The sequence below is a fragment of the Artemia franciscana genome, chromosome 17 (genome assembly GCF_032884065.1).
Source record: "Artemia franciscana chromosome 17, ASM3288406v1, whole genome shotgun sequence".
Taxonomy (NCBI): Eukaryota; Metazoa; Arthropoda; class Branchiopoda; order Anostraca; family Artemiidae; genus Artemia; species Artemia franciscana.
The window spans coordinates 4,054,176-4,075,338 of record NC_088879.1 but is presented as its reverse complement, the minus strand read 5'-3'; the positions used below and the strand labels follow the sequence as shown (position 1 = coordinate 4,075,338).

Sequence of the window (21,163 nt, the reverse complement as noted above, 5' to 3'; positions counted from 1 at the left end):
AGTTCATAATTTGCACTTTACTCCTCCGCCCGTGCTTAATAATACTGTCATTGTGCCTCAACAGAATATTCTGACCACATGTATGTTTGAAGGTATTAATGTTTCGCCAGCTAACTATGCTGATTACATCCATGGTATTAGTAAAACAGACTGGAATTGAAGAGAATTTTTGAATTCTCGATAGGGGAGTATAAACGTATCAGTCTTCGATTTAATAAGAGTAAGACTGAGGTTCTGGTGTTTTATCACCGTTCAATTGATCACCGTGCTTTGGATTTTTGATTACAATTAATTCTTCGTGGTAGATAAGTAAACGAATGTAATCAGCTTTTAAATATATTTCACAAATCGAAAATTGGCACATAGTATAAGTATCTAACCCAAAGCCGTATCCAAGAGGAGGGGGAGGTATTTGACAAATGTTAAAAGTTCAGTTAGGTGAAGATGTTATTAAAGCACTAGACGTATCTGACGTATACACTGACGTATCTTGGCGTGCCGATTATCTAGGCCGGTCCAATCTTCGCGCCACGCGTCGACTTTTGAAAGATTTTTTTTTTTTTGCAAGAAAATCTAAGAATGCTTACGGTTTACTAGTTGCGTTAAAGTTTAAATTTAACCGCCGTATCTTAGCAAGCGTTTATAATACATTTTCTGTTCCACATCTACTCGCCCATGCACTATTTGTCTCTTCTTAGGCCTACTGCTTCACATATTTGTTATATACAGAAGCGTTTCTACATGTATGCGAGATACTTGCTACGGCTGCCTCTCTGGACTAACAACAACTCCCTATCCTCGCGGTATGGAGTTGCTAGTCCAGCGTCCACGGTGCAAAAAAGAAACGAGAGATATCAGAGGCAGATTATTGGTGAAGGTACCTCTGAAATTGCCCGTCGTTGATAATATGTCTGGTTTTACATATAATTGTCTTACTTGTATATTTTTTTTTCGTTTTCTTTTTTTCCTGTCATTTCTTCTTTGTTTTGGTTTTGTGCGTATTTGTCAAAATTTATTCGTTTATTTCTCATTTCTTTCTTTTTATTCTATCAGTGTTGAATTTTAAATTTATGATGGGCAATAAATAGATATAGACATACATACTTTGCTGAAAAAAAAACTACAAAGAAATGTAGAATGACAGTTAAATATACATATACTAATATTTATTCCTTTAACTCATAATATTTTGGACTTATTAAAGTTAAAAAAACAAAAACATTTCGAATGTAATTTATTTTCAGTAAAGTGCAAATTATGTACTGGTTTTCAGAAGGCGTTGGGTCAGTATAGCTCAAATTAATTTCTGCTTGTTTTTAGTTGGACTCGGGTATTTATTGTTAATAAATATATATTTTATATAAATATAATTAAATAATTATATTTATATAAAAATAAACAGAAATATACGGATACTTCTGTTCGTTATTGTAATTTCGGTTCGTATCTTCGCAAGTTTGACCACTGAATTATCATAATATAGCTCTTTAGTTTCTTTGAAAAAAATTATTAGTTCTTGTAAATTAATTAAACAGAAAAGTTTACGCAATCCTTCACGAAAAATATCAAATTTCGTTCAGGGGTTTTAAAGATATTTTTCATCAAAGATAAAAACCCTATTCCTCTTTTCCCTAAATTGGAATTGACTTTTGACTCAAAACAAGAAATTTAGCAATTGTTACCGTGATAGCATTAAAAGTATATTTGCTAAGTGTATACCAATAAAACTGTTGTAAGCGTATATGTTATATGTTAAGTTTCCAATCTTATTTGCACCAAACTCTTTGATAGCAGCTTAATCACGATTATCTTTATATTATAAGCCACCTGTTATAAGCAAGGAAGAATATTCAAATTGTCAAACTTACCTGAGCTGCAACATGACTTAACGGTAAGAAGCTGATCATAATTTCCTGTTCTTTACACGAAACGTACGTAGCGACGGCGTGGCCATTCCATGTCAAATTATCATGACTAAGCATGACACCTTTTGGATTTCCAGTAGTTCCAGACTAAAGAGAAATATAAAAGATGGCGATCAATCAGGTAATTTACAAATAGGGTTTTGCAGAAATTATTAACAGGCTATAAGTGTTGACAGATTTAGTACTTCTTTGAGGTAATTGCATATTGAAGTGGCATAAGTATGGACGTCTGCCACTCGTCTGGTATCTTCAAAAACAAAATCTTAAGCAAATTCTAGTTAATACTTAAATTTTTTCTGGTTTCCCCCGGGAGTTGATGTCTGGATTGGGTTGGATATTTTTTTGAGCTTGAGTCATTTCAGTTTTGATAAATTTTTGGTTTAAAGTAATGCTCTACTCCCCTGCCTAACTTCTGGTCTCTGGGATTTTTACATCTTGTTTTACTTTTATGGTATATTTCCTTATTCTTCTTTTTCCCTTGTTCCTCCCTGACCATGGAACCTTATGAGCGAGACTGTGTTATAGTTGTTTTCGTTGTAAATTTACTGTTGAATAAGTAAACTGTGGGATCTCTCCCCCACCTCCTTTTTTTTCAAAATCGTCCGATCAAAACTATGAGAAAACTATTTAGGAAAAAAAAAATTAATATGCAAATTTCCTTTTATTTATTCATGTGCGGTGAGCCAAAATCAAAGCATGGATTAGTTCAAAAACGTTAAGAAATTAAATAAAAAAATAAGTTTTTTTAACTGCAAGTAAGGAGCGACATTAAACTTAAGACGAACAAAAATTATTCCATATATGAAAGGGGTTGTCCCTTCCTCAACACCCTGCTTTTTATTCTAAAGTTTGACTCTTTGTCACAACTCTACTTTTTCAAACAATCAATAAACTTTAGCGTAAAGAGTGAGGCGTTGAGGAGGGGACAACCCCTTTCATATAGGGAATAATTTCTGTTCGTTTTAAGTTTTAATGTCGCTTCTTACTTGCAGTTAAAAAAACTTGTTTTTTTATTTAATTTTTCTTCAAACAAGTACATTTTCATATCGAATTTCAACTGAGAATTTGAATCCGCTGCGCTTTTTGGAGCAAATTTTCTTTTATCGAGCACCTGGCAACACTTGTTTGTGTTAAAAAATGAATTCATTGCACTAAGCATTATTTAATCCACAGACAGCTAAACGGAAACTATGGAATCAAACAGTTCGTGGTAACGAACTGTAGTAAGGAGCGACCCGGCTCAATAGTAACCAAAACTCTAAAAAATTGAATTTTGACATCAATAGCTACATCAAAAGAATCGCATTTTAATGCTGATTTTAAATATATAAGTTTCATCAAGCGTAAAGAGCGAGGGATCGCGGAGGGGACAACCCATTTCATATACGGAGTAATTTCTGTTCGTTTTAAGTTTTAATATCGCTCCTTACTTTCAGCTAAAAAAATTAGTTTTTTTTATTTAATCCTTTTAAAGACTGAACCAAAAAATGAATTTTGTGCACACTGGACATTTGGACAAGCTAAATGGAAGACTTAGGATCCATTCTAAAAACTGAACCAAAAAAATGAATTTAGTGCACATTGGACAATTTAAACCATGATAAGTTAAATGGGAGATTTGGAATCCATTCTAAAAACGAAATTAAAAAATGAATTTATTGCACTAAGCACTATTTAAACCGTAGACAGCTAAACGGAAGCTATGGAATCTTTCTAAAAACTGGACCAAAAAATGAATTTTGTACACTATGCATTATTTAAACCATAAACGGCTAAATGAAAAATATGTATCATAATTATAAAGCTTGAGTTAAAACTATATTACACTCTGGAACAGCTTAAGTTATGCAAAATACACTCAACCTTAATTTTACTAGATAAAATTAAAACACTATGTATTTTTTAACTTACTTTAAATTAGTAGAATTTAAGTCCAACTAATTAGATAAGAAATTAGTTTAAAGTGTACAAATCTATCTGTGGTACTGTTAAATTTTTCTAGTTTTTAATTAAATTTGTTAATTCAAAAAGACTGTGGCGATAATTTGTTTTTTATTAAGTCTATGCATATTTTAAATTGTATATTTGTTTCACTAAATTCACATTTATCGTTCTAATTTCGATGTCACTGCAACGGCCTTGCTAATGAAAAAAATACTGTTAATTGTGACCCAGGTATTCTTTATTGTGACCAAGGAACAAAGGCAGGATTTTTTTTAGGGATTCCTATAATAATGAAAAAAAAATTGAAAATTGAATTAGAAGCATCAAGAAGTTCCCGAAATTGAGGTTTTTGGAGGGAGGCAGGAGGCATTCCTGGCTGGGTGCATTATCTGACCCACTGGTAACAGGACTTAAATACCTGAATAATACCAAAACATGTAAGGAGACTCATGACATTATGGCTCAGCATATACTCCCTAAACTTGATAAATTCATATATACAACAATAATCAAGATACTGATGCGTATTTTATTCAAGCAATTCAATTATAGTTCTAACCATGTGAAGTAAATTCAATACCATTTACCGGGTCGACAGGGGGGGGGGGGTAGTCTTATTCATTGACTTGATAGCTCCTTGTTATAAGAAGAAGAATGGATATTTGCTATCGCTTTTAGTACAATATACATAACCATTTATATTACTTAAAATCTTTTAAATACAGCACTGTTGTCATACCAGCTTAAGAGATATATTGTATAGAAATATATCCTAAGAATATATATTTTGCTATCTTTTTAGTGCTATATCCGTAACCATCTGCATATTACCTAAAATATTTTAAATACAGCACTTTTATTATGCTAGTCCTAAGAAATATATCCGAAGAATATATATTTTGCTATCCTTTTTAGTACTTTATTCTTAACAATTTGCATATTACCATAAATCTTTTAAATACAGCATTGTTTTTATAGGCTATGTGTTCTAAAAAATATATATATATGTCATAGGATATATGAGAAAAGAATTATATTTCTTGATTGGGGCTTTCAAAGATAGTGAATATAATTTTAAAAACGTTATTATTTAGGAGCTAAAAGTTTTGTTGTGGGGCTGTTAGGCACACTAAATTTGGAAAAAGAGTTTCCACTCAGGTGAATTCTTTGTAAAGGCACCTCCCTCTTTTCTAAGAATATGCATGTTTTCTAATGTTAATGGTTTTGAAGTAAAACCCCAGACTTAGTAAGAGTAGCACAAATGAAGTGTATATAAATAGCATATTATTTCAATATAATAATTTTTTCAGGATTTCGTCAACTATAGACCTGTCTAAACTCACAATCGTGCGTACTAAGTGATATACAATCACTAAGCATCACACAAAATTGCGTCAGGAGCTTTGAACTAGGGGTACTAATATGGTTATCTCTCAACCATAGCTGGTGCATCCTACCTCCCCTGAGGTATTTACCCTTGCCTGGTATCCCCTTCCACCAATGATTCTCTGCTAATGCGATCGGTGAATACTGCTACTGTTAATACAAACACTGCATTGCACCAGACACTTGAAGCTAACACAGATTCATTTGATTCTCGCTCGCCTCAATCTGTTTAGACTCTTTTAAATCACCCCTTTTGAATGCTTCCCACCCAAAATCGATGATATTCTACTTTTCTTTATCCTCCACTGCATTAGAAAAATCGCCATATTTGTCAACAATATCTTTCATTCATAGAAGATGATAGCCATCATAGCCTTTTTGTCATTTTTATCCTATAACTGGGAACAGACCATTATTTCAGCTTTCATTTCAGTAAGTAAGTAAGTAAGGAAGTAAGACGGCACTAGACCCTTAAGGTCCAAAACGGTGGTGCTGATCTCCGTTTCATGGCCCTTCAGCCAGGAAGTGCAATGGGGGGTTGGGGGCCAACCATCATGTGCTTTCACACACCCTTCCTCCTTGCCTTTCCCTGATTTCTCCAGGTATCCATTTAGAGCTGGGTCGACCCTGGCTGAGCTTACAGAGTCACGCCACTGACCCCCGTCCCAAACTAAACAACTGGTCACAACTGGGATCGAACCCGTGCCCCTTGGACAAAGAATTCCCACGCCACTGTCCAATTGAGAACAAACCAAAATTTTGTACAGCATATGGTTAGATCGTTCAAACGAATACCAAAAACTATGCTCAGACAATTTCTCTGTTCCGTCGTTCTAGCGTTCAGCCGGTTGTTTAAATGAATACCCATAACTATGCTTAGACGATTTCTCTGTTGAGAGTCATTCGAACGTTCGCCTAGTCATTCAAATGAATACCTAAGACTATGCTTAGACGTTTTCTCTGTTGGGCGTCATTCAAACGGTGATTGAAATGAATACCTAAAACTACTCTGAGGCAATTTCTCTTTTGAGCATCGTTTAAACGTTCAATCGGTCGTTCAAATAAATATCCAAAATTATGCTTGGACAATTTATCTGCTGAACGTAGTCCTAACGTTAAACCGGTCGTTCAAATGAATACCTAAAACTATGCTTAGACAATTTCTCTTAATTCATTAAAATGACCTATCAATTTTTTTTTTCAAATTAATACTAAAAATTTTTCGATTTGAAATTAACAACCACCAAAATCACACAGTTGCGTGAGATTTGAATCGAGGAAGTCAGTTTGTAAAATACCATAGAGTTGAGCAGATAAATTGGTACAAATTTCATAGTATATACTTACAGTGTAGATCATCGTGCAACACTGGTTTACGGCTATTCTCTTGAGGCGCTCATCTAGTTCAGAATCTGAGCAAGAATTACCAAGGTTAATTAACTGCGACCACTAAAAAAATTTAAGAATTAAAAACACACTTAAAAACTGAAGAAAAATCTACAAATTAAGGTTAAATACAGAAAAAAAATACTTTTAGAGGAAAAAAAGATTTTATATCTAAGTGCTAATTCATTTTGGGGAGAGCAGGATGGGCAACTTGATGAAAAAATGCATAAAATAATTTTTTTTTCAGGGGTTAATACCCCCCTCATTCCAATTCATTTGACAGCAATCTTTGGCAATATTGATAATATTAATCGTAATATTTGCATAGACTAATGACACGATTTAAATCCAAAAATATGGGGTTTAAAACATTGAATTTCAAACCAACATTAATGTATTTAGTGTAATGAAATAAAATTTAGTCTATAAATAAATACCTAATTTGCACATAGTTTAAAAGAAAGTCATTAAATAGAAGAGGAGGAGGAAAGAAATTTCAAAAGAAATTACCCTCTAGATTTTGACGAAATATTTCTTGCCCTCTCCCCTCGTTTTCATGGATTCTTTACTCAGCCTCCCAGGATTTTCTTATGAACCTCAAAAAATAGTGAAACTAAGTATTTTTCAACATTAACATAACTATGGTTGAGGAATTGGCGAAGGTTGGTTAAAATAAAGGTTTACTTTTAAAGAGTCAAATGGCAAGCCCTCTAATATGATAAATATTAGAACTTTAAATAGTTAAAGCTATTAACCCTACTTTATAATAATTCTGCTATAACTATAGTTAGCTAATACAATTCTGTTTGGTTCTCATAATAGTAGCCAAGGACCCCACAGGGAAGGGTAAGAAGTGTCTTATTATGGGTTTAAAATAATAATACCAAAAATTGTTAAAATTCTGGTTTAACTATTTTAAAGCAGAATAAAATATAAGTATTGGTAAAATGTATGTGGGTTTAAACCTAAAGTGATCTCAAAACATCTTTTTTTCGAAATACTTTTCTTTATTCCACCCATCCCCTTGAGAAGAACTGATTTATATTGGCTTTCCAATTACTACATAATAATAATGTAGTCTTTCATTTTTCCAGATTACCAAAAGGGGTCTGAAACTCGCGTTTCTTTGACCTCGCCTATTTCAAGACCAAGACCTATTTCAAGACTCAAAGGAAAAACAAAGTGAAGCCTTTCAAAATGATTTCTCATTTTAACAGTGTTGTCAAATATAGATTTAGACCCAGTGTTTTTGTCTGTTCAGACTTTTCAGCGTCTCTTTTTAAATTTCGTCTGGCCCTAAAAGAGAAATTTTCTGAAAATGGGTAAATTGCAGAGGCGGATTTAGGGGGGTAGAGGTGGCACTTCCCCCGGGCAGAGATATTTTAGGGGTGCAAAATTTCCAATAAATTATCTAACGAAAAATGACCCCAGTTTGAAATTTCTAGAATTATTATATAAAATTTCCAAAATTATTATATGAAATTCAAAAATATTTTTAGTGTTTCAGCAAAAGCTCTACTTTCTCAACTGAACCTAAGAAAAATACCTGAAAATTTTAAAATAAATTTTTATAATGACAAATATGTCAAAGTTTCTGCTGATGGGATGCAACCTAGTCAGAGACTATCACGTCCCGTAGTAAAAAATAAAATGGCCCATAATTCCTAAAACTATAGTCAGATAAAAAAAAAGAACACTCTTGGAACCGCCTTTTCCAATACCCCTATATAGGTAACTTACTGTCCCTTGGCTTGTATAACGAGGAACATTAACTGGCTTGAAAAACAAGAAAATGGGCCGCGATATTTAACATCGACGGCATCTTTTTTTCCGTTTTTATTTTCCTCCTCAGCTACCAGAACACTGGGAAATCAAAGAGAGCTTTTTAGGGGCATTTTAACGAAATATCGAAATTATTATGGTTTGAAATTTCTAAAATTATTATATGAAATTCAAAAATATTTATAGTGTATCAGCAAAAGTTCTACTTTTTGAATTGAAACTAAATAAATACCTGAAAATTTTAAAATAAATTTTTATTGAAGGACATGTCAAAATTTCTGCTGATAAGATCCGGGTTGCAGCGGTAGTTTGCAATCTAATCAGAGACGATCACCTTCCATAGTAAAAAATAAAATAGCCCATAATTCCTAAATCTAGTCAGATAAAAAAAAAAGAAAGAACCGCATTGTCCAAAACCCCTAAATAGGAGAGTTACTATCCCTTGGCTACTTTTTGAACTGAAACTAAAAAGAAAATTTTAAAATAACGAGGAACATTCATTGGCTTTAAAAACAAGAAAATGGGCTGTAGCAACGATATTTAACATTGGCCGCATCGTTTTTTTTGTTTTGTTTTTATTTTCCTCCTCAGCTAGCTAGGCACTGGATAATCATATAGAGCTGTTTAATAGTTCATTTTAAAAGAAATTTCTATATCTACTACTTCTTACATTTAACAAAAGAAGTTTTTAAAATAGAGCTAATTTCTTAAGAAAAACTGCATTTTTCCATGACACTGTTGCAGCAGATGTTATTAACATCATATTAGATAGGAGGATCAAAATAGTATTTTTAACATTATAAAAAGAATGTAGTTATATTTATGTAAAATCTAGCAATATTATGGGAGGGGGGGTAACCAAAATCTTATTTGTCTACTGAAACAAGAGTAATTCCTGAAAATTTTAATAAGATAATTTTATTTCATCTCTCAGTTTAAAGTTATAATTTTCTCCTGAAACCAAACTTTTTGGCTTAACTCCTAAAATATGTATCTCTATAACGTTGAGCTGTATTTATCATAGAAAAAAAAAATCAACTTTGATTATATATTAGTTTTCAGTTCAGAAACACTAAACTTATTATGTAAACTACAAAAACATTTATGGTGTCTGAGCAATAATTTTAATTTTTAGTTCGAACTAGAAATATACCTTAAATTATGAAATTAATTGTTTTTTGTTCGATTTGATGAGCTGACACGTGATTTTAGCAAGAAATTATAGAATGTCAAAAATACAAGTAATAATATGAGGCTCCTTAGCAAAGAGAGCAAACAAAGCGATTAAGGTTCCTTGTATGATATAAGCCCAACCTAATGTTCTTCTAATATGTTTCTCTGACACTTGATAAATGTGCCGAAGTATGATAAAAATATAATACTTTAGAAACAAATTTGGGCTATATATTTGCACATTAGGGGGTGGGGGGAGTAAAGTATAGGGAGTCAGCATGTCTAATGGGCTAGGCAAAATTATTCTCCATATTATGTAGTAAGAATTGTTTTCTAACTTCCAACTGTCACACAAAGATGAAAGAAAGAAACTAATGAAATAAAATATTTTCTATGCGTCAATGATTGAACAGCTTGAGCGGTAGGGCGTTTATCATACAAGTACCCAATCAAACAGTTCGTGGTAACGGGCCATAGTAAGGAGCGACCCGGCTCAATAGTAACCAAAACTCTAAAAAATAGAATTTTAATACTTGTAGTTACATCAAAAGAAGCGCACTTTAATGCTGATTTTAAATATGTAAGTTTGAGCCTTACCCATCAAAAGTTAAGAGCCTGTGAAAATTTGCCGTATTTTAGAAAGCAGGGGGATTCACCTAAAAGTCAAAGGATCATAACGAAAATCACAGCATCAAATTCTGCGTATCAGAGAACCTTAGTGTAGAATTTTCAAGCTCATATCTACAAAAATGTGGAATTTCACATTTTTTGCCAGAAGTCAGATCATGGATGCATGTTTATTAATTAACAGAGCAAAGAGTATAGGTTTACCTATACTCGTTGTTCTGCTAGTTAATACGTTCCAGTCTCCTGTGAATCTCAGCTTTGCTCTCACTGATAGACTTTAAGGGGTCCTTCTCTTTTTTTTGGGGTGAATTCCCTCGTGACATTCTGTTGTCCCCTACTTTCTGTTTTCTCGGCTTAACTTTAGTAGGTGTAGCAGACGATTCACGTTGCTTTTCAAAGTTCGTTATAATTTCTTTGACACGGATCCTTTCGGCACCTGATCTATCAGACTTCTTGTCAATTGAGGATGAGGCTTCAGAGATGCTTGTTCCCTCAAGAAGATCCAATAGGTACTGAACTCCACTTTCTTTCTTTGAATTTTTATTTTTGTGCCTTCGCAGCATTAAATCCAACTTTTTTTCAAACTCAGAATCATCTGAATTTGTCTCAGAACTTGACTCTTTTTTCTTTCTATTCCTATCTATATTTCTCTTTGGAGTTTTACCTTCATTTTTACTTTTATTATCTCGATTTGGCCGATTTTTCAAGCTCAAGTTTTCATTGTTCAGAGGTGCGGGAGACCCATCAAGATTTTCTGTTCCGCTTAAAAGGTTTTGAATCAAGTTTTGTGGGAGATTTACTATGTTGTTAATTTTGGCAAACATGTCTACACCAATTTTTGATAGTCCGTAAGTGGCAGCTACATATAATAAGGAGCCCCATATCATGTATCTTGTATTATCTTGTATTTTTGACATTCTGTAATTTCTTGCTAAAATCACGCGTCGAGTTCATTAAATAGAACAAAAAACAAAACTAACTTTAAAATTTTCAGGTATTTTTCTAGTTTGAATTCAAAAATTAAAAATATTGCTAAGACACCATAGATATTTTTATAGTTTACATAATAACTGTAGTGATTCTGAACTGAAAACTAAAATAAAAAAAAATATATTTTTTTTCCACGGAAATATAGCACAACGCTAAAGAGATACACACTTCTAAGAGTTAAGCCAAAAATAGCTTGGTTCTACGAGAAAATTATAAATTTGAACTGAGAGATGGAATAAAATTATTTAATTTAAAATTTTCAAGAATTACTCTAGTTTCAGTGGACAAATGATATTTTTTATTAAATCTCCCAAAAAATTAAAGCATTTTACATAACTATATCTACATGCTTTTTTTAATATTAAAAATACTATTTTGATTTTCCTATGCAAGATGATGTTTATAACATTTGCTACTACAGTTGTAATAGAAAATTGCAGTTTCTCGTAAAAATTGATTATGTTTAGAAAATTTACGACTACTTGACTACAACTACCTGAAATTTTTGCTGCTTACTACTACAGCCACGACTACGTGCGACTGCAACTACTTGTGAATGTGACTACTTAAGCTTACTTACTATCGGCTGCAACTTCTTCCGACTACGATTACGTAGTCAGTGAATTACGATTACGATTATGTGACTGCGAGTACTTGCGTCTGCAACTACTTCAACTACTTCTGACAGTTATTGAGACACCTTGCAATTGCGACAGCGACTACTTGTGACCACGACTACTTGTAAGTCCGACTTGTTGCGACGACGAAAAATTTTGACTGTGACTACTTGTGGTTGCGACTACATGCCTGACGCTTTCTGCACAATTTTACAATAACGTCATTTATAGCTATAGCCTACGATTACAACGTCATTGTTCATCTTGTATTTGGAGATTCAGTTTTGGTAAAAAAAAATGAATTTTATTATTAATAGTTTATTTTGGTACTTACAGGGCAAGTAGTTGTAATAATTTCCTTTAAAACAGTCCATTGGCTATAACAACAAGGAAAACACATTGGCTTGATTACTATTAAGACTAATCGAGATAATAGTTACCATTCCTGAATCAGCTGCAAATCTCAGTTTTTTCTGCACAAACCATTTCTTTTATTAATTTTTTTTTTTGTTACAATGCTGTGGTTCGTTGTATTCAAAATGAATTCATTTGAAATCTGACGAAGCTGTCTCCTTTAGTTGTTGTAAATAATGATTGTCAACATTCAAAAGACGAAATTTGTTTGGTATTTGTTTTAGTAATTACGGAACAAGTGGAGCAGTTTCCTTTAAAGTAGGTCTTTAAATAACCCTATGATGTATCAGTGCCCCGCTTGCAGTGGAGGAAAAAATGAGGATACGTCAGCGCTATCTGTGTAAAAAAAGTGATTTTCCTTGTTTTTCAAGCAAGGGGACCTAAGTCTCCTATAGTTTCCGATCCGATCGGTTTCGGATCCGATGCCATTGCTTAGGGGTTTTTAGGCTATTTTTGGAATCCTTATAATTTTGTTTCTTAAACAACATTTCGTGGTTGCAGCGGCAGCTGCAACCTAGTAAAAGACGAAGACGTCCCATACTGTCAAAAAAATTAGCTCGAAAACCCTAAAAAGGGTGTCAGATTGAAACACAAAGTACACCATTGGAACTAACTTGGCCAAAAACCCTATACAGGAAACTTAGAGTCGACTGCCCTGAACAACAAGGAAAATACTCAGCTACAGATCACAATTTTTTTTGCATAGACCATTTTTTTTTGTTAAAAGTTTTTTTATATGTTTTTGGTTACAATGGGCCGTGGTTCATTCAATTTAAAATTAATACAGTTTAAATCCGGCGGACTCGTCTCATTTAGTTGCTGTAGTTATGATCGTCCTCATGGAGAAGAAAAAATCTGAAGAAAAAATATTCAATAGAAAAGGTTTTTCTATTCAATAGAAAAACCTTACTTTTTGTATATGTTAGTTATACATACTCAAGAAGATGGATACGTACCATCCTGCATTGAGACTTATTGTTATTCAAAAGGTCTTAATAATTTTTAAATATAAATAATATGACAATAGTAATTTGGGATGCTTACAATGTTAAAAAACAACTGTCGTATGACATTTGACCAACGAATTCGAGATTTTAACTGGATCTTTTACGAGTTTCTGAAACTCAAATCCAAGGGATAGGAAACATGAAATTGCCTGATATAGAATTAATTTACTCAGGCAGGAGGGATGGGGTGCAAAGGCAGTGATTATGGCCAATGATGAACAAGGAAGCTGCTGAGTCTCATTTCTACTTTGTGTTTGTTTGAAGTCTTATTTATGTTGGGAATACATTAATAATAGAATGCTAGCTGCCCGTTTTTTGGCTAAACAATGCAGAGGTAGAAATGAAAAGAACCGTCACTTGTAATAAGTGCAAATTTTCTGTTTTTGGGCTCATATTTCTGCAACTACCAGTTTTTGCTTTTTGCGCAATTTAATGTCTTTTCAAAAATACTTAAATTTTGAATCAAGTCCAAGTTATAACCACGATTTCTACTAAACTTTAACTTTTGGTTTTCTTTTTTAAGGTTTTTGAATTGTTGTAATACCTTGTCAAAATATATACAAATATTTTTGAAATTACCAGTGTTTCGCTCTTTAAGAAAATTAATGTAAACGTCTCTATGCATGAAAATCTTCAATTTTTTTAAATTAGTGCGACAAGCGTGACAACATCATTGCAATACTGATGTATATAAATATGACGTCACTGACATATTTTTTTTTTCGAAAATTATTCTCTTAACGAATTTCTCATACTTCTGACCTATCTAGATCGGTTTTTTTTTAGATCAGCATATCCCAAGATGCCAATTTTCTCGAAAAAAAATAGAACCGTGTTCGAGAAAAAAAATACATATATAGATATATACACAATTTCTATTATATAGATAGTATATATATATATATATATATATATATATATATATATATATATATATATATATATATATATATATATATATATTGACTACTTCCATTTTCGGGATTGTCCGAATACTAGATTATTAGCTTTAAATTATGTACGTAATACTATCAATCAAAGCCTATTTATGATTAATACATCTTATATTTTATCGTCAATATATATTAATATATTATATATTAATCTGTATGAAAAACTACATTTTAGTTGAAAACAATTCGCACAAGCAAACTGTTTTCTCTTATACTTTAAGAAAAAAAAACAACAACAACCATAAAATAAAAAAAAAAATCCATAGAAAAAAGATAATAACAATGAAACTAGTTCAATAGATGAAATTGGGTACAAAATAAATAAGTTTCGAAAGTGAAAACATGCAGTACAATATAATGAAGTAATAAATCACGAGTACTATAATAGGAGGAGAAGGGACAAGATTATTACACATAAGCACCATAAAGACACGCCCAATTAAGACGGCCTAATTACGGCCTAAAAATGGTCTAATTAAAAAACACGTATAAAGCAACACTTACGGATATGACTACTTCCGTGTCCGGATTGTCCGAATACTGGATGATATGCTTTAAATGAGGCAGTTGATCTTTGATCTGAAGAACCTTTGCAAGCTGTTTCTTATCTTCAACGACGAAAATGTTGGCTTTGCAATTTTTTGCACAATGCAATATAGATTCCGGAGAGTTTGTTGTATAAATTCCAGCTGCCAGACCACTATCAACGAAAAGAATGATAAGTCTATCGTATGATTGTCGTACGACAGACGTCAGGTCGTTCCCGGTGGAAACTTTAATTTAACACGTCCATATTTAGTATAGACAGTGGTAAGACAGTATCTGGTTTTTAAAATAGAAAAAAGTATATGTATCTATACCTAATACCAAAGGGGTAATTTTCTAAGGGGCAGGGAGGGGGACAACTGCCCCTCACAGACCTTGGTTTACCCCCCTCTTCCTCCCCCTAACACTTCAGTTATAGCAATATAGATTCCGGAGAGTTTGTTGTGTAGATTCCATGCAAGACCACTAGACCACTATCAACGAAAAGAATGATAAGTTTATCGTATGTATCGATGTATCGTCAGGTAGGTATCGAGTACATTCGCGGCAGAAATTTTAATTTAACCCTTCCATACTTAATACGAATTAACTGCGGACGAATGGTTTATTAACTAATTCTTTAATATGTATTATAATGGTTATTAAAAATAATTAATCTTAATGAATAAAGAGTAATATATGAGCGTTAATTACTTAATACCAATTAATTCTCATACAGCTGGTCGTCTGCCTCCATTATTTCCAATTTGGTGATGATTATAAAGAAGTTAATACACTAAAGATGCTAGCTAACGGTATTCAAAAAAGTTAACAAAAATATAATACGAAGCTAATTTTCGATCGTTCCAGTTAATTCGCTATTATCTGGAATGAAAAATTAAATCTTTATCAAATATTGTTAACTTATTATCAAAACTGGAACGTGCTCCTTATGACAATTGTCGCACGATGGATAGTAGGAAAGTTTCATGACACTTTCGATATTCTGGATGTCAAATGTCAAATCACGGTCAGTAAGGGCGCATCCAGGATTTTTTCGGGGGGGGGGGGGGGGGTACAAAAGATAGTGTAAAAATGCGCCAAAAAAAATTAAGCGCAATTCACTAACGTTTTTAAAGTTCGCCAAAATTCGGTGGGGGGAGGAGAGTTAAAACCCGGCACTCCCCCTTGATATGGTCATGACTGATAGGCATTTATTTTCAGTTTTATGTATTCTTCGATGTATATCTGGTATATTCACCTGGTTCTGGTTATTTCAGTTGATTAATTTACTTTTTTTCGCGAAAAAGTCTACCTCAAGGGATACGGGTAACTTTTAAACGTGGAAACTGCAACTGGTGTTGAAAAATACGTCATCTGGTGTTTGGCGTTTCTTTAAAGCCCCCCTTGCGTGTAAGTCTTTGTCTCATGTTAATTAGAGTTACTAATTAGTAGTTTACGATGTCGTCCCGTCCTAAGCGCAAGGGCACTGTTTCTAACAGCACTGAACAACCAGGACATCTTTCGAAAAATCATCCGTCAAATTCAAGCCCGGATATAGGCAACCAATCTTCTGACCTGAACATGAGACTAACTCAGACTCAACAAGAATTGGAAGCTGTAAAAGCGAATCTCAGGGATGAAATCTCACGTAAAGTTTCCGATCGCATAAAAAATCAACTCCCGCACTCGGCTGAATCAATGATATCTGACGTATATGATTCTTTGATGGTGGAATACTCGCCAAAATTTGATTTTATCGAAAAGCAACTAAAATCACTAAAAAACAGCTTCATGATACTCGAAGAGAGAGTGAAAAAGATTGAAAGTAGACTTGACGATATTGAGCAGGAAAATAGGCTGGATTCACTTATTTTCAGTGGTGTCAAACAAGCTCCGGGTGCTGATGTAAAATCGTGTATTAATAATATTATCTCGGACAAGATGGGCGTACAAGTTTATGTTTCGGAACTAACTAAAGTGTATAGATTTACCCTTCCAGAGAATCCTACGCGGCCTGATATGATTGCACCGGTACTCGCCCAGTTTTCGTCTAAGGATGTGGCTAGAAAGGTATTTGCTGCTAAGAGCAAACTGGCCAAATCTGGTATATTTGTGTCTGAAAGTTTAACTAAGAAGCGACGAGAAATTCTGCAACTGGCTCGTGATAGGTTAGGTAACCACAACGTATGGTCCGATCACGGCCGTATTTTCGCTCGATCTGGAAATGACGCTCGGACACGCCGACTGTGGAGTTGTGACGACATATAATCTGAGTTTTTTTGTTGTTTTTTTTTCGTTTTAGTAGTTATAAATGTGTACTTTAGTATTTACATTCTTTCGTAGTAATAGTTCTTTAATAGGAAGTAGGATAAATTATTTATGAATGTTTTCACGATTACTTCAGTTAGAAAAAAATCGCTTTTCGTTGGATAATATTTTGTCGAGTGATGTTGGTAGCCGGTCGGAATTTTCGGATAAACAGCCTGCAAGGCTTAGTAAATATGTTGCAGTAGATGATGTGAGTGCACCCGTTATGCTGTCCGGATTCCAGATTCTCCACTGGAATTGTCATTTAACTACTTCACATGAAGATGTAGTTGATATAATTAATAAACTTAACAGTGAGGTGCAAGTGATAGGTATTTGTGAATCATTTATTAGTGAACAATGTCCTGCTTCGTTGTTTAATTTTCCAGGTTACACACTTATTTCCAAGAACCGGTCATTGATGGGAAGGGGAGGTTTAGCATTCATAATCAAGGATGATATAAAATTTAAAGTAAGGGAAGATTTATCTTTATGGATTGAAGGTAAGATTGAAACTTTTGCTATTGAAATAGTGACAAGTAATAATAATCCACTTCTTATTTCATCGGTGTATAGACCCCCTGGTGCTAGTCCGGATTTTTTCCTAGAGGAAATTGAAATTTTAATATCTGAAATAAATCGAAATTTTGATAAAATTGTAATCATAGGTGATTTTAATTTTGATTTATTAGATCTTCAAGCCAAAAATTTGGATTTCCTTAATGTCATGCTTTCATTTGGTCTTTTCCCATTAAATTCTATCCCATCCCGATTAACAGACCATTCTGCAACTTTGATTGATAATGTTTTCGTCACTGAAGTTATAGTGGAAGATAGCATGTGTGATGTATTAATCCATTCTGGTTCGGACCACTTACCGCTTCTTTGTTTGTTGCAGAAGTTATCACATTGTAAAATTAAAAGAAAAAACAAGATTCTTCGGCGTGACATGAAAGAAGTTAATCTGGCTAAATTTAAAAATGAAGTTAGTTCGTTGGATTGGGAGGTGGTTTACAATGAAAAGGATGATGCTTCAAAAGCTTTTAACATTTTTTCAGATATTCTTTACCCTGTGTTTGAGAAAAATTGCCCATTGAATAAAATTAATTGCAAGAAAGCTAAACCGAGAAAGCCGTGGATAAATGATGAAATTTTGAGTTTAATAAGACAAAGAAATAAGTTGTATTGTCAATATCTTGATAATCCATCTGAAATGATTTTAAATGAGTTTAAAGAGTTGAGAAATTATGTAAATAATTCAAAAAGAAATGCAAAGAATGAGTATTATTTAAACCGTTTGAAGATTAAGGAAGGTAATATAAAAGATACTTGGGGAATTGTCCGTGAAGTGATAGGATGTGAAAAAAAAGATATGTGTATAACTAATTTAAAAACTAGTAATAGAATTATTCATGATAAATTGGAAATAGCAAATTACATGGGTGATTATTTTTCGAAAATTGGTAGTGTTATACAGAATGAAGTGTCTAGAGGTAGTTGTGCCGTCAAAATTAAGGTAAATCCTTCAAGCATGCAGAATGGGTTTGAATTTGTACCATGTAATGTAGAAGAAGTTGAAAAAATTGTTTGTAGCCTTAAATCAAATTCTTCTGGTGTAGATGGATTGAACCTAAAGGCTTTTAATTATGTGTCGGTGTATCTTTTACCGGTACTGGTTCATTTAATTAATCTCTCAATGGTTAAAGGGCATTTCCCGTCGGAACTGAAACAATCTAAAATCATACCTTTACATAAAGGTGGGGACCCCTCAGAACCCTGTAATTGGCGACCAATTTCCATTTTACCTTTATTTAGTAAAATTTATGAAAAAGTTATTTATAAGCGATTGTATGATTTTTTGGATTCGAAGAAAATTTTGTATAATGGACAGTTTGGTTTCAGAAGTAAACATTCCACTAGTCATGCAGTACACCATCTTTTAAGTTTTGTTGATAATGCATTTGAAAATAATATGATTCCTTTAACTGTTTTTGTAGATTTCCGTAAGGCTTTTGACACTGTTGATTTTAATACTCTTCTTAGTAGACTAAGTGGGCTTGGGTTAGGTAGTACTTGTGTAAAGTGGTTTTCATCGTATTTGCATGGCCGGACTATCAAAGTTGCTTTATCAGATATATCAAGCAGAGAGTTCGGTGTTAAGTGTGGAGTGCCTCAAGGTTCCGTGCTGGGACCTCTACTTTATCTTATTTATGTTAATTCGTTGGCTTCACATGTTGGAGTTGAAGCGCTGACCTCTTTCGCGGACGACACTGCGATAACAGTAATTGGTAGTTGTTTGGTGCAGGTTGCACATAAGGCTAATTTGGCACTTGAACGTTTGCGCAGTTTTACAATAGGTAGTTCCCTAGCAGTTAATGCATCTAAAACAAATTACATTATATTTAGTAGAACAGGTAGGTTACTTAATGATAATAATAACATTTTTTTTGGACATTTACCCATTAAACAAGTTTTTGAAATTAGGTATTTGGGGTTTTATTTAGATAATAATATTAGTTGGAAAAAGCATTGCAGTGTTATTGGTGCTAAAATGGCTAGGGGTCTAGGAATTTTGAGGCGTGTAAAAAAAACTTTTCCGTTCAAGATTTTAAAAATCATTTATTTTTCCCTTGTTCATCCTTATATAGACTATGGTTGTGTTCATTGGGCTAGTAATTTCTTCTCTAATTATAAAAGGATCCAGATTTTGCAAAATAAAAGCATTCGATTGATTGCGGACATAAAAGAGCAGGTTGAATCCAAAACTACTGCTAGCTTTTCCCGGTGTAATGTTTTAAATGTTGGTCAGATTCGTGACTACCAGGCATCAATTTTTGTGTTCCAGAGCATGAAACATATATGCCCTGAGTATTTTCATGATTATTTTTCCATGAATCAGGAGTACCATAATTATGATACAAGAAATTCACAACTTTTAAGCCATGAACAAAGAAAAACAGTTCGATCATCATATGTGGTTCGGAATCTGGGGCCTTCTGTTTGGAATAGTTTGCCGGCTGGCATCAGGGAGTCTGTCACTTTATATGGGTTTAAAAATAAATTGAAAATGTTTTATTTAAGTAATAGGTTTTGAAGGGCAGAAGGTTTTTGATGTCTTTTTTTTTTTTTTTGCAGTTTATTGATGTGGGGTGGGGACTGAATACCGGTAAATGATATTTAATATGATTATTTTGTTGTATTTTGTTCATGTGTATGTGTTGTTATTTTTTATATATAAGATAGGCTAGGTGGTTAATCATGAGATGTTATGTTTAGATATTTATTTATAAGATGTAAATCATAATATGAAATTGCAGCACAAGTCCTTAGGACTTTCTTTTTGCTGCAACAATTTATTAGTGTTGTCATTTTTTTTATTTATGTTTGTATTGTGGATAAAATAAAACTTACCTACCTACCTACCTACCTACCTTGGTAAGCGTAATAATAAGGCAAAATTAGTACAATTGAAAAAATAAGTATAAAATGAGTGTCTGTTCTCAGTATATGAAGTTTAAAACATACCAAGAAGCGCCAAACGCCAGGTGACGTGGGTGAATCTTTTCCGCACTAATAGCAGTTTCCACTCTTAGTTAACCATACTCTTTGGTTTGCACTAAAAGCGCTATGAAAAAGTATCCAGGGCCCATTTTGAAGACGATGAAAGTTAAGCTCATGCTCGCCTCCCGTCCTCATGAGAACAACCATTTGTTCAACAAAAAGGTAGATTCCTCCATCGTGCTCTACTCTGGTGGCAATTCAGAGTTGAAGTAGAGCTCTTCGCCAATTTCAACAAGAGATGGATGAGAGGCGAATGGAAGCGACGGCGTGCCCGCTTTCTAAAACTGGGTGTACGTGACTTCTGAAACTGGTTGCCCCTCAGGTGGAAGCAAGAATATTTGTGAAACGAATTCAGCGCGAAAACGTTGAAAGACTTTCAACGCCATCTAGACTTTCAACGCCATCTAGCGTATGGCGACACTTGGCATTTTTTAGTGTAGAATAACTAATTTAATTAGTGTAACTGATAAAATTAGGGTAGCAATAATTGTTTGATCTAAGTTTGTGATAGAATAATGATTACAGAGCTTGAAAAGTGTCACCGAAAGCTAGATGGCGTTCAT

At 33.4% G+C, this 21,163-nt stretch overlaps 1 protein-coding gene across 5 annotated transcripts in view; it reads right to left on the bottom strand.

Annotated features, from left to right (window-relative positions):
* Nucleotides 1-21,163, bottom strand: part of LOC136037704 (long-chain-fatty-acid--CoA ligase ACSBG2-like) — a 115,388-nt gene that overhangs the window by 46,881 nt on the left and 47,344 nt on the right. For all 5 annotated transcript variants that reach the window (XM_065720463.1, XM_065720465.1, XM_065720466.1 and 2 more), the window contains 3 exons: nt 14,709-14,904; nt 6,603-6,704; nt 1,869-2,012 (listed from right to left, as the gene is read on the bottom strand). In XM_065720463.1, coding sequence (XP_065576535.1) covers nt 1,869-2,012; nt 6,603-6,704; nt 14,709-14,904 — 442 coding nt within the window. The remainder of the gene's footprint in view (nt 1-1,868; nt 2,013-6,602; nt 6,705-14,708; nt 14,905-21,163) is intronic.